This window comes from Panicum virgatum, chromosome 1K (genome assembly GCF_016808335.1).
Source record: "Panicum virgatum strain AP13 chromosome 1K, P.virgatum_v5, whole genome shotgun sequence".
In the NCBI taxonomy this organism is placed as follows: Eukaryota; Viridiplantae; Streptophyta; class Magnoliopsida; order Poales; family Poaceae; genus Panicum; species Panicum virgatum.
Window position 1 is genome coordinate 53,045,994 of NC_053136.1, and position 14,046 is coordinate 53,060,039.

Consider the following 14,046-nt stretch of genomic DNA (forward strand, 5'->3'; position numbering starts at 1 on the left):
AGCGAGGTGCAGCACGCCGGTGGAGGGACGGATGCTAGGGCTGGTGCAAGGAGCCGTGCACCGGCAGAGGGGTGGAGAGCTCCGTCTCCGCCATGCAAGCGCCCGCGCACACCCTCGGGCTCCGCCTACCCCCTCCCTCCTCCGCTCACCCGCGTCCGGGCTGGCGCCCGGCCGTACGCGCTGCGGCAGCCGCCGCCGCGGCGGGAGACGGACCCGAGCAAACATTTGGTGATCACGGGGATGGGGCTGGTGTCTGTGTTCGGGACTGACGTGGGCCTTCTATGACCGGCTCCTGAAGGGAGAGAGCGGGGTCGGCGCCATCGACCGCTTCGACGCCGGCATCTTCCCCACCCGGTTCGTGGCCCAGATCAGGGGGTTCTCGCGGAGGGATACATCGACGGCAAAAACGACCGCAGGCTCGACGACTGCCTCCGATACTGCATCGTCAGCGGCAAGAAGGCACTCGATAACGTCGGGCTCGCCGAGGCTCTATTCGACGCGCACGCCAAGGTGAGTGGGCGCCGATGAACTAGACCCTTTTTTCGCAACACGCTTATGCAGGAAACGAAAAACGATAGGTTGTTTGTGGACTAGAGTTGTGCTTTTGTAACTCCTGCTCGAGAACAATTCACTGCATAACACTTCAGGAAACGGTTGGATTGTACACCGTGTCTACTGAGTTCAGCTCATGCTAACGAATAATTGGGTTTTGATTGAAATATATTGACCTTTTCTATGATTTTAGAGATTTTAATTGTATTTAATTAGTGGAGCTTTGTTCCGAGGAGCAAATATTTGATGTCATAAAACATTACGATTTCAATTGAAGCATTCCTGCACAATGCACCAAAACTTTGATTTGCTTCAGGTACGATTTGTTCAGAATGTAACTTGTGTATGGATGGTTGAAAGTCCAATGTCAACATAATTTGCATAGAAGTTGCTAGATTGTTCCGGATAAACAACCACAGGAGTCTTGAAAACATTTGTAAGCTTAAATCAAAACCCAATTATCTCCTCTGGATTTTTGTAGTATTGTGGGCTTCAATGCTTCATATATAGCATAGAAGTTGTTTGGCATCGTTGACAAAGCAAGATGTGTTAAGCAATTTTTCTATCCTATTGCCTGCTAATGAGCACGTAACAACATGTTCATACCTGTCATATGTTTCATATTTTTATAATTGTTTTCCTTTTTGATTTTTTTCCTGATTACGTTATGGTTAACAGCTTGACAAAGTGCGTGCTGGAGTTCTCATGGGGACTGGTATGGGTGGCCTTACAGTGTTTTCTGATGGCGTTCAGAATCTCATCGAGAAGGGATACAGAAAAATTTCACCCTTCTTCATTCCCTATGCAATGGATGTTGGTTTTATGGGTCCTAATTACTCAATTTCAAATGCATATGCTACCTCCAACTATTGCTTTTATGCTGCTGCAAACCACATATGACGTGGTGAGGCTGATATAATCATAGCTGGTGGTACTGAAGCTGCAATTATTCCCATTGGCCTTGGAGGTTTTGTGGCCTGTGTACTGGTATGTGTTGTTACTACCAAGTTTTTACTCCTTAAATATCCACTAAATGTTTTGAGTCTTTTCATGATTTTCGCCATTTCCATCAATGTTTGCTGCTTGTTAAGTGTTTCTTTTCACGTTGCCCCTCACCATGAATGCGATCATTGCTTTGAGCAGACTACTAAGAGTTTCGATTGTGTAACATGAATTGCTATAGGTACTTAATCAATGATAATTTCATTGACAATAGGTTATGGAGAGCCTGGAGCATGCAGTGAAGCGTGATGCACCAATAATTGCAGAATACTTGGGAGGGGCAGTGAACTGTGATGCTTACCATATGACTGATCCTAGATCAGATGGACTGGGTGTCTGGGTGTATCATCCTGTATCAAAAAGAGCCTTGAAGATGCAGGTGTTGCACCTGAGGAGGTATCTATATCTGTCTAGAAAATAAGTCTTAGCAACTTTTAATCCTAGACATATCAGAAATCCAAAATATTGATCTGGTTTAAAAATAAATCAATTCTTTCATCCGGGACTGATTGGAGATTGAAAGGTCCGTACAATGTGCGATCAGAAATTGGCTTAATTGGAAACATATTGCTATTTCAATTATCACATCACTTTATTATTTTTAAACATTTTGTTGTAATACCAAGCTGTAGTTTAAATTTCTTTGATATTATTATCATTGACACAGATCAACAATATGTCTTTTTAATTTGAGTATATGCCTTTTAGGTGAACTACAGTAATGCGCATGCAACTTCAACGCTTGCTGGTGACTTGGCTGAAGTAAGAGCCATTAAGCAAGTCTTCAATAATACATCCGAGATAAAAATTAATTCAACGAAGGTTTACTCACCTCCATCTGGAATTTGTATATTTTTTACTTGGAAGGATACATTTTGTTTTATCTTTATTCCCTACTAATAGTGTTTGCCTCCATCCTTGCCCGTCAATGATAGACCTTTGCCTAGGTGTAGCTGGTGTATTGCATCACTGAACTAGGTCATACACAAAACAACAGTGAAGTTTCAGGTACAGATTGAACTGAAGAGGTGAGGTAGCCGATTCTTGTGTTTTTGTTTGCAGTGGTATTTGTTAGGGTAGGGTCGGCGAGTTCCATAGAGTAGAATTTGATTTGCGATGAATAAGAATCAAGCTTGTGCTTGGAGGGATTTACTGGTCAAATAAAAAATTTATAGGCTTTCTTTTAGCTAACTAGCATTCACCTTGCATGAAGAATAGCAAGTGAGATAAGACGGCCCATTGGCGTTGTTTTTCTCTGTCTTTGTTGATGAAGGTCAGAATATTTCCTCGATTCCTCATAAGCAAGTGCCTATTTTTCTGAGAAAGAAAAGAAGAAAATTTGTGACATACATAACATCTTTTCCTTGGGGACTGGAAAAAATGACAAAGTGTGCATATACGACTTGGTTATATCAAGTGTAATTAAGAATGCGAGTTGGTTTTCGACTCCCTGGTTTGGTTAACATTTTATAATAGAGGAAATGCAGTAATATTAATATGATTGTACTCAAAATTTTGATGCATTTTGCTTTGCCAATAGGGCTGGGCCGTGGGTGGAGAACAAGCTCAGGGAGGACGTAGATATACGCATGAATGAATGCTCATCTTCGGTGGTGGTGGTTTCATTTTATCACAATAAATCATACCATAAAAAAATCTAGATGTTATATAGTAATAGCTAGCTTGACAATGTTTATGAAATAGCTAGAGTGACAATGTTTATGTCAATATATAACATCTATAGTTTGGTTAGTTGTGTTTATAGTTAATGCAGCTAGATTATTTTCTGGTCATATATCTTATTACAGAATTTTAATACAGTTTCAGGTAGTCTAATGGATACGTATGAAAACATCAATAAGCTTTCTGCAGGATTCAGTTCCTGAAGATTGCATGGTGGTGTGGAACCAACTAAACCATCAATTTAAATTTTGCATCAATAATGAATCAAGACAAGTTCTTCTCGATCTGCTATTTGGGTTGGTTAATATATTATTAATTAATATTATTATGGGGCAAAAAGTGTTTCTACCCTATTTTGAAGCAAAATGGTGATTTTGCCCTCATTTTTGAAACTTGAAACTTTGTGATTTTACCCTTACTCTTCACAAAACAGGGGCAAAATCAACTAAGAAAATGGTCAAAACAGGGGCAAAAACGCGTTGACCAGGGGTAAACGACAGCTTCGTTTGAAAATGATGAGGGCAAAATCACAAAGTTTAAAAATAAGGGGTAAAATCACCATTGAGGTTTGGAGCAAGGGCAGAAACACAGGCAAAAGTGTTTCTACCCCTGTTTTGAAGCAAAATGATGATTTTGCCCTCATTTTTGAAACTTTGTGATTTTACCCTTGCTCTTCACAAAACGGGCAAAATCAACTAAGAAAATGGTCAAAACAGGGGCAAAAACGTGTTGGGGTAAACGGCAGCTTCATTTGAAAATTATGAGGGCAAAATCACAAAGTTTAAAAATAAGAGGTAAAATCACCGTTGAGGTTTGGAGCAGGGGCAGAAACACATTATTCCCTTGTTTATATGGTAAAATCACCGTTGAGGTTTGGAGCAGGGGCAGAAACACATTATTCCCTTGTTTATATGGTATGTTTGTCTTAGTTCGTAACCGAACAGCCGACCTGATAATGGCAACAACATTCAGAATGGAGGCATGGAGCCCAGGCAATTGACATGTCATGTACTCCTATTGCTAAGATTGGAATCAGATGTTCAGGTTCCGCCGTTGCATCAGCGTCAACGTCAACAAGGTAACAGTAGAAACTAACATTACTCAAAAGTGAAATTGGAACACTTATTATTCACACATCTACACCTTAATTAATCGTCATCTACTTCATACTCTTCCTCGTACTCCTCTTCGTACTCCTCGTCGTCGTCGTCGTCCTTCTCGCCCACTGACGAAGAGTGTTCCTTAGCCATGGACAGGACTTCCCAGTGCCGAACGGCGAGGTCCCATCCCAGGACGGATCCCCTTTCCGCTGCGTCCCACCTGGACGACAGGAACCCGTAGTGGACCCCGAGCAGCCCCGCCACGAACAGCAGGGCCGAGCCCGCGGCGGCGGCCCAGGCTGGCGCGTCCCCGGGCGCCGCGCGGTCGAGCAACCTCAGGAACGCCGCGGGGGGCGCCACCATCCGCCACGCTGGCGGCGCGACACGGGAGGAGCAGGAGATCCATGGCTAGCTTGGCGTGGTGGTCGGCGGTGTCCGCTCCGGGGTGCTGCACTGCGTGCTGCCTACGGTCGGGGGTGGGCGGGTGGCTGTACGTATGTGAAGACGAGAAGAAAGAGGCTCTAATGCCTTATCCTGACTTCCCGAGCTTTTCTCTGGGGGATGGCAACGTGTGAGATATTTTGTCCGGTGTAACATGAGATGCCCCCGTTCAAAATCACTCAAAATTTGAAATGCTAGATTTGCCCCCTGAGCTCTGAGAAATTCCTATAAATTCCTGTATCCTAAACAAATCCTCAATTTGTTTTGGCATTAAACTGTTCGGTGTGAGAAAATTCCTTGGTTTCTTATTAAGGTATAGGCGTACAACAACTCTACTAGCTAGGAACAACGCACTATCATTTGCCAAGTGAAACTTGTCCTGATTCGAGGACGGTGATTATATTGGTCTTTACACTGATTGGCCACATGGTAGGGATTGAGCCGTGTAGTGTAGTTTATTGTGCACGAGACGGTGCAATGTCCACTGACTGACGGGGTTTGACTTAAAAACCTCTCATCTAATCTAAGCAGCAAAACAAAGCGCCGACGGGCCACATGGTTCTCTCCTCCTCCACCCTGACACTTGCTTTGTCTGCACCAGCGACCCTTCGTGCTCGCGCTCGTTGCCTCCAGCTACAAGCCATGCAGCACAAGGCAAGCTATTTGCACTGGTACAGCCGCTCACACCCGGGCCACATGCAGCTAGCTATGAGATCCGCTAGCTCAGCCGGATCTCCTCTACGTGCTACCATCCAAAAGCACCTAACTAACAGACTCCTTTTTTTTTCACCCAACCAAACCTATGTATACTCTCTCCTTTTTTCCTCCCCTCGCGAAGACGAGATCCTGCCGACATGTGTGCGCATGCGCCGCCCGGATCCTATGCCATTATACGTTGATGAGCCTAAACATACTTCAGTCGGGAAAAAAATGTTATTAGGAGCACTAAGAAAATGTGGCTTGCTGATCTGGCTAGTGTACTTCAGTGGGAGCCTTGCCATGACACTGACGCCTTCCTATGTCCGTGGCAGCCTTATGTCGTGTCAGACCTTGTCCGGATCGCTGTTCCAGCTTTTCAGGTGATATGAAGTAATTTGACAGGAGGTAATGCTCTCAATGCACTGTTGATGCACCGTTGCATACTTGCATGAGCACTGGCATTTTAAGCTTTCCTACTAGTATTTTTTGGAGAAAAGTAAAGTAGAGCCGTCGAATGCACAGCGACTGAGACGCACCCCCACCACGAAGGCACGAACCGCAATCGAAAGCTGCACCAGCCATAGTAGCAATGGAGTCGCCGGAGTGCACCTCTACAACTGCAGCAACTGGTGGATATATGCATTATGCAAGGAGCATGGACCATGGAAGAAACTAAGCTCGGTATAACGACGACCACAATCCGCGGCAAAAACTTTTCCCCACGGGGTACGGCACCACAGCATTTGCAAGTTTGGGAATGGGAACGCAGCAAAGAATTCAGTCGCCACCAGATTATGTGCAACCCCACCGCGATGTCCAAGAATCTTACGGTCCCATCGATCTCCGCCGGCCATCAGCCATGCGCGCGCCTACCAGTGCTGCACGCTCGCCGGCGGCACGTCGGCGGCCTTGGGCGGCGCGGCGGTGGCGGTGGCCGCGGCCGCCACGGCGGGCGCTCTGTTCCCGTTCTCGGTGCGGCCGAGCTGCCCGGCGACGGAGCGCGCGGCGGCGGCCGCCGCCGCGCTCCGCATCCGGCCCTTGCCGAGGTGGTACTGGCAGAGGGCGTAGCCCACCATCGTCGGCTGGCTGCAGCGCCACCCGCGCCCGTTCTTCCGGCTGCACCGTGACCCCTCCAGCAGCACACCCGGGGCCCGCGGCTTCTTGCTGCTGCCGCCGCCGGCATACTTCATCTCTTGAGGCTTGATCATTGTTGTTGTTGATGGCACTATTGCCAAGGCTAACCTGTCGCCGCCGTTGCTGAGATTGAGACGCTCTCCGGCCTTGATCACCGGCTTCAGCACGCGGTGACGACCATTCTCTAGGCTGCAAGTGCACAATGTAACACATGGTTAGACGGGGGTAGATATGCAATCAAGTTGACCAAAGAAGTAGGACGCCATAAAGTAAGCGCAGATCAAGGATGGATAGATCACAACACTACTGCAACACGCCGATCATAGATAATCCTACGGAAACTAAACTAATGAACGGTATTTATTAGGAAACCATGGTCGACAATCCATCCTTGCCGATCAATTGCACTGCACGGTGCAAGTGCAACCCATCATGGTGGTGGAGACAGTGGAGATCACAGAACCTATTCTTGGCCTTTGAGTAAATGCTAAGGTGCAGGTCAGCAGACACCTCTTCTTTCACTTCATCTGAGTGCATCGATGCAATCCCAACCCAAGCAGGCCCGGATGCGAAGCACCAAACGCCGAACAGAAACAAAGCGCGGTGTGCAAGTGAACCGAATTGTTCATGATGCGCACGCACAACCGCACATGGTCCATGTTTCCCAAAGCACTGAGTTGCACTCATCCAGATCGAAAAGAACATGGACGATGCAAGAGGAAAAGGCAAACAGCAACCAAATCAAACAAACAAGTATGATCCATCACATATTCACATCTAGTTACAGGGCGATCAAGCAAGGAATCCTCTAATGATCAAAATGGCAAAAGAGGGAGGGTGCACTGGATCGATGTGGTATGCATGGATATAGGGGTGGCAGCAGCAGTGGCTCTACACTACATGGGTACATGAGGGGGTTATCTGGCAAGGAGGTAGGGGGTGCCCATCGATTGGACTGACGTGTCTCATGTGTCAAGCTGGCATTGCCCACTAGACTAGTTATGAAACAGTGAACCCAAGCCCTGCAAATAAAAAAGGGCGTTGGATGCTTTCCCTTTTTCATTTTATAATTCCCCACAGCCACAGCCATCGCTCGCTCACCCAAGAAATGGATGGCACGGAACAAGCAGGCAACGCTTCTTGTTTTTTCTGCTGTTGCGGTTTCAGGCAGTAGTTCATCACATACCTCCTGTGGCCATCTGCAGGCCCCTGTTGTTGTGCACCCAGGCCCCTGCCGCGTTCCACCGCACCGTCCTGCAGAAGCAGTAATCCAAGAACATGGGGTTAGCTAGATCTGGGCGGCCACCCCGAGAGGTGCAACAGAAGGCAACTTTCCCAGCAGAGGTGTCCTAATAACGAATTCCCTCGTGTAGGAATTAATACGCAGATTAGAATCAAGAACATGGAGCTATCAGCACCCGTACCTGCGGCAGCAATGCCGGGCGCCTCGCCGCCGAGGAGCGGTCGTCCCCGAGATCCGCGGCCGCGCTCGGGTGCAAGTGCAACCCCTCCTCCTCTCTCTTGTCCACGGCAGGGCGGTCCTGGTGATCTCCCGACGCGCCGCGCGGTGGCTGTGGCGCGGGCGGATCTGAGGGCAGCAGGTAGGCGAGAGGCTGGCCCGGAGGCCGCCTCCTGATCCTCATGGACGGACGGAGGACGAGCGGGAGAGGGGAGAGGAAAGAGAGAGAGAGGGCAATGGAAGATTTGGGGAGGGTGCAAAATAAAGGAGGGGGGCTTTGTGTGTTGGTTCCTTGGTTTTGGTTGGCCTCTCGCTCATGGAGAGGCATTTATTTATGGGAGTCAGTAAATGCAATGGACTGGTGCAGTTTCACTCCGGCACTCGGCTGTCTTTCTGGGTCGGTTTTGGCATGACAGAGGGAGGAGAAACGGTGGCCGGATGCAGTGCTGATGATAAGAGAGGAAGAGGGGTTCGATGGTGGGATCCTTTGTTTTTGCATGCAAATACACCATGTGCACTGACTGAACTGTTCTATAGGGGATGGGATGGGTGTGCCAAGGCAAGGCAGGTGAGATTTGTCCAGGGGAAGTATTGCTAGGCGTACAAGCAATGTGTATTTGTACAATCAAGCGGTTCTTAATAAGAGTTTGAGGTTCGATGGTTTGAGCGAGATTCGAAGGAGTACGTGGATTTTTAGTATGTTTCGTGTTTGACACGACATGAATAGGGGAAAGGTGGTAAACATAGTGTTTAGGCGCGAAACATAAAATTTTTTTACATTTCATCCGAAATCAAGGTTCGAGAGTGCAAAATTAGCATGAGATTCAAGGTGGTGCTACAAAAAGGTTATACGTGGATTTCAAGAGGTTTCGTGTTCAGCACGGCAAAGTTCTAAGTTACAGAGATAGAAATATGATAGATAGATATATAGCATTTTGGCACGAAAATAGCGAAAATAGAATAAGTCACAGCATGCTTTAATGGTAGTCTAAACATATTTTAACGGTTCAATAGCAATTAAAGGAAATTATAGAAATACAGAGATTATTACACCATAGAGTTATATCATTAGGCTTATTACAGCGTGTATCGATAAAATATCGAGGATGTGCGGTCACTTAGAGCTAATAAATCAAACATTAGAGGTGTTAGTTGTGTAGGATCAAATGATCAAAACCAACCTATGAGTAACAATTGCACGATATCCTTTCTTTGTTTTTTTGTTCTCATTTTACAAAACTAAACGGTGGGCAGATAAAGCAACTATACATAAATATGAGGATGGCTGGCAGACTAGAATAATATCTTGATCTCATTTTCCAAAATTAAACGGTAGGCAGATTATGCAACTAAAGAAATATATGGGGGTGGTTGGCAAACTAGAAAAATATCTTGATTCTGACAGCATAAATAGCATTTTTGGTAAGAATTAACATGGGAGACAACGGTTGAGAAAATCTAATGCATTTTGAAATGAAAAGATTGGAGTGTGTCCAGCTTTTGACCAGCATGGCGTGCCTAATAATGGTAAACGGATGAGTTACCACGAGAACAGCTAGTTTTACTCTAGCGTGTTAGTACCAGCTAACTACCAAAAGATCTTTGGCCAGATGTGCTACTGCTACGCGTACCAGCGCCGGCACAAGGCTGTCAAGTGTCAACTGAACGGTGGGACGACCAATTTTATCGTATTCAGACGTAAGGAAGCCAGTTGTTTTTATGGAAAGGAAAATAAATTTTTTTTTAGGGAGGACGAGGAAAAACCACTGTGGGCCCAGGCTGACACCGGGCTACATGGGTCGACCGTCAAAGCCTATTGGGCCCAAGAAGTTGACCGTCAGGAACTCAGGAAGTTGGAGCTCGCATCTGTCGCCGGCTCGCTGCGAGGCAACGCTCGATTGCTCTCCTCCTCAAGGCTGGACGCAGCTTCGGATGGGCGAGTGCCTCATCGGCCTCATGGGTTTCAGAGAATTCTAAGACAGTATAGACCACAGTGGGTCTTGGGGACAACTAGCCGGCATGGGAATGTGGGGCGCGCCTGTGTGTGTGGCGGGTTCGGTTCCTGTAATTATGTCATGATCCATGGGGTGGCCTCCATGCACTCCACATGATGCGTGTCCTATTCCTATCAGAAGAAAATTCAGCACAGACAGGGTTAATGGCCAAGCTAAACCTGCCGGGATGGCCTTGGAGTATGGACCATCGGATGGATGGTTCGGTGAATGCCCAGCGGCAATGGTGGGCAGAACGTACACTATCTAGATTATGGACTCTTCTCCCGTCCTCATGTGCCGCGGATATAAAAAAGTTCCAAGCCCATGCAGCAGCAGCAGTAGCTGCTGAAAGATGTCAACACGCTGTGCCAGATCAGAAACCACCATGCCAGGGCAGGTGTGTGACCCATGTACAGATCCCAAAATGCAAGCGTCCTTGGCGTAGGATCATCCTGTGTTTAGAGGGGAGAGAAGGGGGGACAATGTGATGCCACATTGCCACACGACAAGGGAGAGGAAGGACCAGGGAGATGGTCCATGCATTGCACTCGAGTTCAGGGTAAACAACGCAACATACCCGCCGGCCAAGTGGGCGGCGCCTGCTTCCTGATCAATGTTGGCAGCAAATGTAAAACCCTGCTACCGATGGAGGACGACAGCGAGTTGTACTGTGGCAGCTGCCATAATCCGTAGGCCGGTGGTCTGCAGGTACTAGAGGGTTAAGGCTGAATGAACTCCTCTGATCGGCATCCGTAGGCCAGTGGTCTGCAGCACTACATCCAACTGGGAGGTACCAGCCTTATATACATTTGCTAAGTCCATGATTGTTAGTTTTTCAAAAAAAAAAACAGAGAGTCCATGATTGTTCCAATGAGAGGTCATAAAGTTTTCTTGCACAGATCGATTACAACCACTTTACATATTATTCAGTAAGTGTGCCAAGAATGGATTCAGAATACTATATTACTATATATAGAGAAAAAAATCTAACAGAAGGAAGATCCTCCTACGAATCTAATGCACTATCTATTCTATTTTTTCTTATTATTTGTTAATGACTAGACATGAAGTTTATACCATATCATCCTATTGAGCCTGTACAGCTTTCGTGTTTGTTTTTCAGAGCTAGAGATCTGACAAACTGCCTGCTTTACTCTATGCAAGGATTCCAAAATCCTTGATCTCAGTTATACCAGCTTCCCTTTTATCGATTCGTGTGGATCCTATGCAACTCGCCGTCCGACTACAACAGTTCATGTACAAGAACAACCCACACTTGCCTTTATTGTTGCATCGTATGGCGCTGTTTCACCAAAATCTGTGCGTAGAGAAGCTCGTTCCAGGAGTCAGGGACTCCAGGAAGGCACCAGTGGCTGCAGTCCTGGTATAACTCAGGCGATTTCCTCTCCTCCTCGGTCAACTTCTGCTTGCGATAGACTGAAGGGTGTGCCTCCTTTCTGTAGTCAGTCATCCTTGTTATGTTCAGGTACACAACTGGTGTTTTCATCCCATGGAGCACCTCCTCCAAAATTCTCATCTTTGTTGGGTATGGTGTGAGGTACTTCTTATTCGTTATTGGTTCAGTTTCCCTGTCACAACTGCCGCCTGAATTCCATTGACCCCCGCTGCGTAACAGAAATAGTTAGTAAACAACAGCTACTCATATAGCACATCATGCTGAAACTGCAAGGATTCAGAAATAGCACCGTGTACCTGAAATGGGATGCTGAGTAGCCTCTGAAAAACACAGTGGTTTTCTTGGGATTTACATTGGAATCAACCCACTTGGCCCAAGTGTTGAGAGCTCTTCGATAGGCATCATGGACATCCAGCTCACTATATACGCGGTTGCCCTCTTGATAGTAATCTTTTCTGTATCAGCACATTTTGACAATACTCAGAACAATAAACTGCAAATGAAATGCAGGATGTATGAACTGTAGATGTTCAGTGAATCAGGCAGTGCTTTGTTGTGCTCACCCTAGAGAAGTTTTGTCATGTGTCCACCAGTGACCAGTATTGAAGATAATGATATCTGCATTCTTGTACCTCGGAAACGCTCGATCAATTATGTCAAGCCTGAGAGTTTCCCTGGTACCCTTTCCATTTCTGATTGGCATCTCCCATTCCTGAACAAGGAAAGGGGAGCGGAAGAATTCCACGGTGCAATTGTAGTCCTACAAACAGCAAGACGTTTGCGCATAAGAATTTGTTCTAATTGCTGAAACTAGCAGAGGAGGTACAGATAACGAAAACTGTAATACGGTATATCTACCTGGAACAAGAACGAGTAAGAGCCCTCAGCCTTGAATTGGCTCCTGCCGGATACCTCAAAAACCTTGCTCTTGTCTTTGACAGAATTCGTCAGGATACAAATCAAGGATTCCCACATGTTCCTGTTAAGTGAGTCACCGACAAACACCAGTCTCTTTCCCCTCAGCCGCTCCAACATATCAGCTGGGTTCAATCTAACATAAGAAACAGGTAACCGTATTTGTCACTCGCCAAGTCGCCAATAACTAACTACTGAATTCACCAAAAACGTACAGTTGTTCAAGGAAACTTTTTCTCACCTTGGGATTCTGCATGCGCTGGGTTGCCACCGTAGCCTCTGGTAAGCTTTGTCAGGCCGGCCGTTGAGATGGCAGTTGAAGGATTCATCGATGTGAGGACATGATCCCGCAGGGTACAGAGGGTACGAGTCATCTCGGACCCAATTCCCGTAGAACATGTCGCAGCTGGCCATGTTCTCAATCCAGTCAACCTTCTTGCGTCGGCCGGCAGTAGCAGCCGCTTTCACCAGCACAGTACTGTTGTTATTGGCTATTGGGGTAATCACTTGTGCAGATTGATCCTTCGCTGGACTAGTACTTCCCTGAGGACGAGCAGTTGATTCAATCTGCTTATTCTCTGAACTGCTGCTCCCATCTGAAGCAGCTGAACCTCTAGCATGATTCTTGTTATTATCTGCAGGAGACTGAATCGGCAGAGTCTGGTTATTGTCTGCAGGAGATGCAGTTCCATTACCATCCTTGGCTGCTGCAATTGGACTTGTAGTCTGATTAATGAATGGAACAGCAGTACCATTGCCAAAAGCTGCAGTTCCGCTTCCTAACTGGTGCGTTGAGCCGGCGGCATTCCTTGCACTGGCTTTCATCCCGCTGCCATCTCCGGAATCCACGGAACTCGCGTTCGCGTCGGAGCCGTTGATCCGAACAGGCACGCCGCTCGGAAGTCCAGGTCCAGGCCCACTCTTCGCCTCGGCAACGCCTTGCACATGATCATCGGGCGGCGCGGCGCTCGGCACCGCTGCAGCAGCATCGCCAGGCGCCGGCGCGTGATCAACGCTGGGAGCTCCGCTCACACTGCTGGACGGAACTCCGCCTCCGCCTCCCAACTGCTCGCCCAGCCGAGCCGCACTGGAGATACTGCCCCCCGCTTGCGGACCGCTCGCCGCGAACCCGCCACCGCTCGGCCCGCCACGCCTCGCTGCGACGCCACTGGGAGGCACCGAGGAGGACGAATTGGCGGGGAACAGGGAGGAGAGGAAGCCCGAGACCTGCGCGCGGTACGGCGACGCGGAGGCGATCAGGCCGTCGAACCACGCCGCGGCGGGCGACGAGGCCGGTGGCGCGGGGAGGGAGGGCGCGAAGGCGAGGAAGACCGCGAACCCGGCGAAGGTGAGCGCGAGGCCGTAGAGGCAGAGCCTGGCCGGCCGCGCGCGCCCGACGAGCCCTGCTCCCCCGAGGTGGCCGAGGTGGTCGGCCACGGCCGCCACGCCGCCGCTCTGCCTCCAGGCGCCCTTCATCCCTGGCGCCACGCGCTGGCAGGCGAGCGGGGTGCGGCGGGAGTTGGTTAGGGTTTAGAGGAGGCGAGGCGGCCGGGCGGAGGCCGAGCCGCGCAGGCGGTGCCGGCGTGGGAAGGAGGGAGCGCGCCGTGCGTGGCGATCGATCTGCTGCTTGCTACTGCCGTAATGGCTTTT

At 48.3% G+C, this 14,046-nt stretch overlaps 3 protein-coding genes and 1 pseudogene across 3 annotated transcripts; 1 reads left to right on the forward strand and 3 right to left on the reverse strand.

Moving 5' to 3' along the window:
• LOC120656384 lies at positions 1 to 2,866 on the forward strand (annotated as a pseudogene).
• A 1,252-nt stretch (positions 2,867 to 4,118) lies between these two features.
• On the reverse strand, positions 4,119 to 4,899 carry LOC120643529 (protein PAM68, chloroplastic-like). The gene has a single exon (XM_039919913.1). It carries the CDS (start codon positions 4,698 to 4,700, stop codon positions 4,386 to 4,388), a length of 315 nt encoding a protein of 104 aa, XP_039775847.1. The 5' UTR covers positions 4,701 to 4,899; the 3' UTR covers positions 4,119 to 4,385.
• Positions 4,900 to 6,142: 1,243 nt separating this feature from the next.
• On the reverse strand, positions 6,143 to 8,530 carry LOC120643533. The gene is made up of 3 exons (XM_039919926.1): positions 8,036 to 8,530; positions 7,798 to 7,865; positions 6,143 to 6,800 (listed from the first exon to the last, which is right to left on the reverse strand). Exons 1-3 carry the CDS (start codon positions 8,396 to 8,398, stop codon positions 6,347 to 6,349), a joined length of 885 nt encoding a protein of 294 aa, XP_039775860.1. The 5' UTR covers positions 8,399 to 8,530; the 3' UTR covers positions 6,143 to 6,346.
• Positions 8,531 to 10,926: 2,396 nt separating this feature from the next.
• Positions 10,927 to 14,046, reverse strand: LOC120643544 (protein trichome birefringence-like 1). Its single transcript, XM_039919936.1, has 5 exons — positions 12,638 to 14,046; positions 12,340 to 12,532; positions 12,045 to 12,241; positions 11,778 to 11,936; positions 10,927 to 11,689 (listed from the first exon to the last, which is right to left on the reverse strand). Exons 1-5 carry the CDS (start codon positions 13,870 to 13,872, stop codon positions 11,347 to 11,349), a joined length of 2,127 nt encoding a protein of 708 aa, XP_039775870.1. The 5' UTR covers positions 13,873 to 14,046; the 3' UTR covers positions 10,927 to 11,346.

What these genes read in the sequence shown, in the direction of transcription:
- LOC120643529 (XM_039919913.1), bottom strand. Translation starts at nt 4,700, where the DNA reads ATGGTGGCGCCCCCCGCGGCGTTCCTGAGGTTGCTCGACCGCGCGGCG.
- LOC120643544 (XM_039919936.1), bottom strand. Translation starts at nt 13,872, where the DNA reads ATGAAGGGCGCCTGGAGGCAGAGCGGCGGCGTGGCGGCCGTGGCCGAC. An exon ending in AGCGCATGCAGAATCCCAAG is followed by an intron (nt 12,533 to 12,637) that starts GTGAGAAAAAGT and finishes TTCTTATGTTAG; the next exon opens with ATTGAACCCAGCTGATATGT. An exon ending in TACTCAGCATCCCATTTCAG is followed by an intron (nt 11,690 to 11,777) that starts GTACACGGTGCT and finishes TCTGTTACGCAG; the next exon opens with CGGGGGTCAATGGAATTCAG.
- LOC120643533 (XM_039919926.1), bottom strand. Translation starts at nt 8,398, where the DNA reads ATGCCTCTCCATGAGCGAGAGGCCAACCAAAACCAAGGAACCAACACA. An exon ending in GCCCGGCATTGCTGCCGCAG is followed by an intron (nt 7,866 to 8,035) that starts GTACGGGTGCTG and finishes CTGCTTCTGCAG; the next exon opens with GACGGTGCGGTGGAACGCGG. An exon ending in CCTGCAGATGGCCACAGGAG is followed by an intron (nt 6,801 to 7,797) that starts GTATGTGATGAA and finishes GTGCACTTGCAG; the next exon opens with CCTAGAGAATGGTCGTCACC.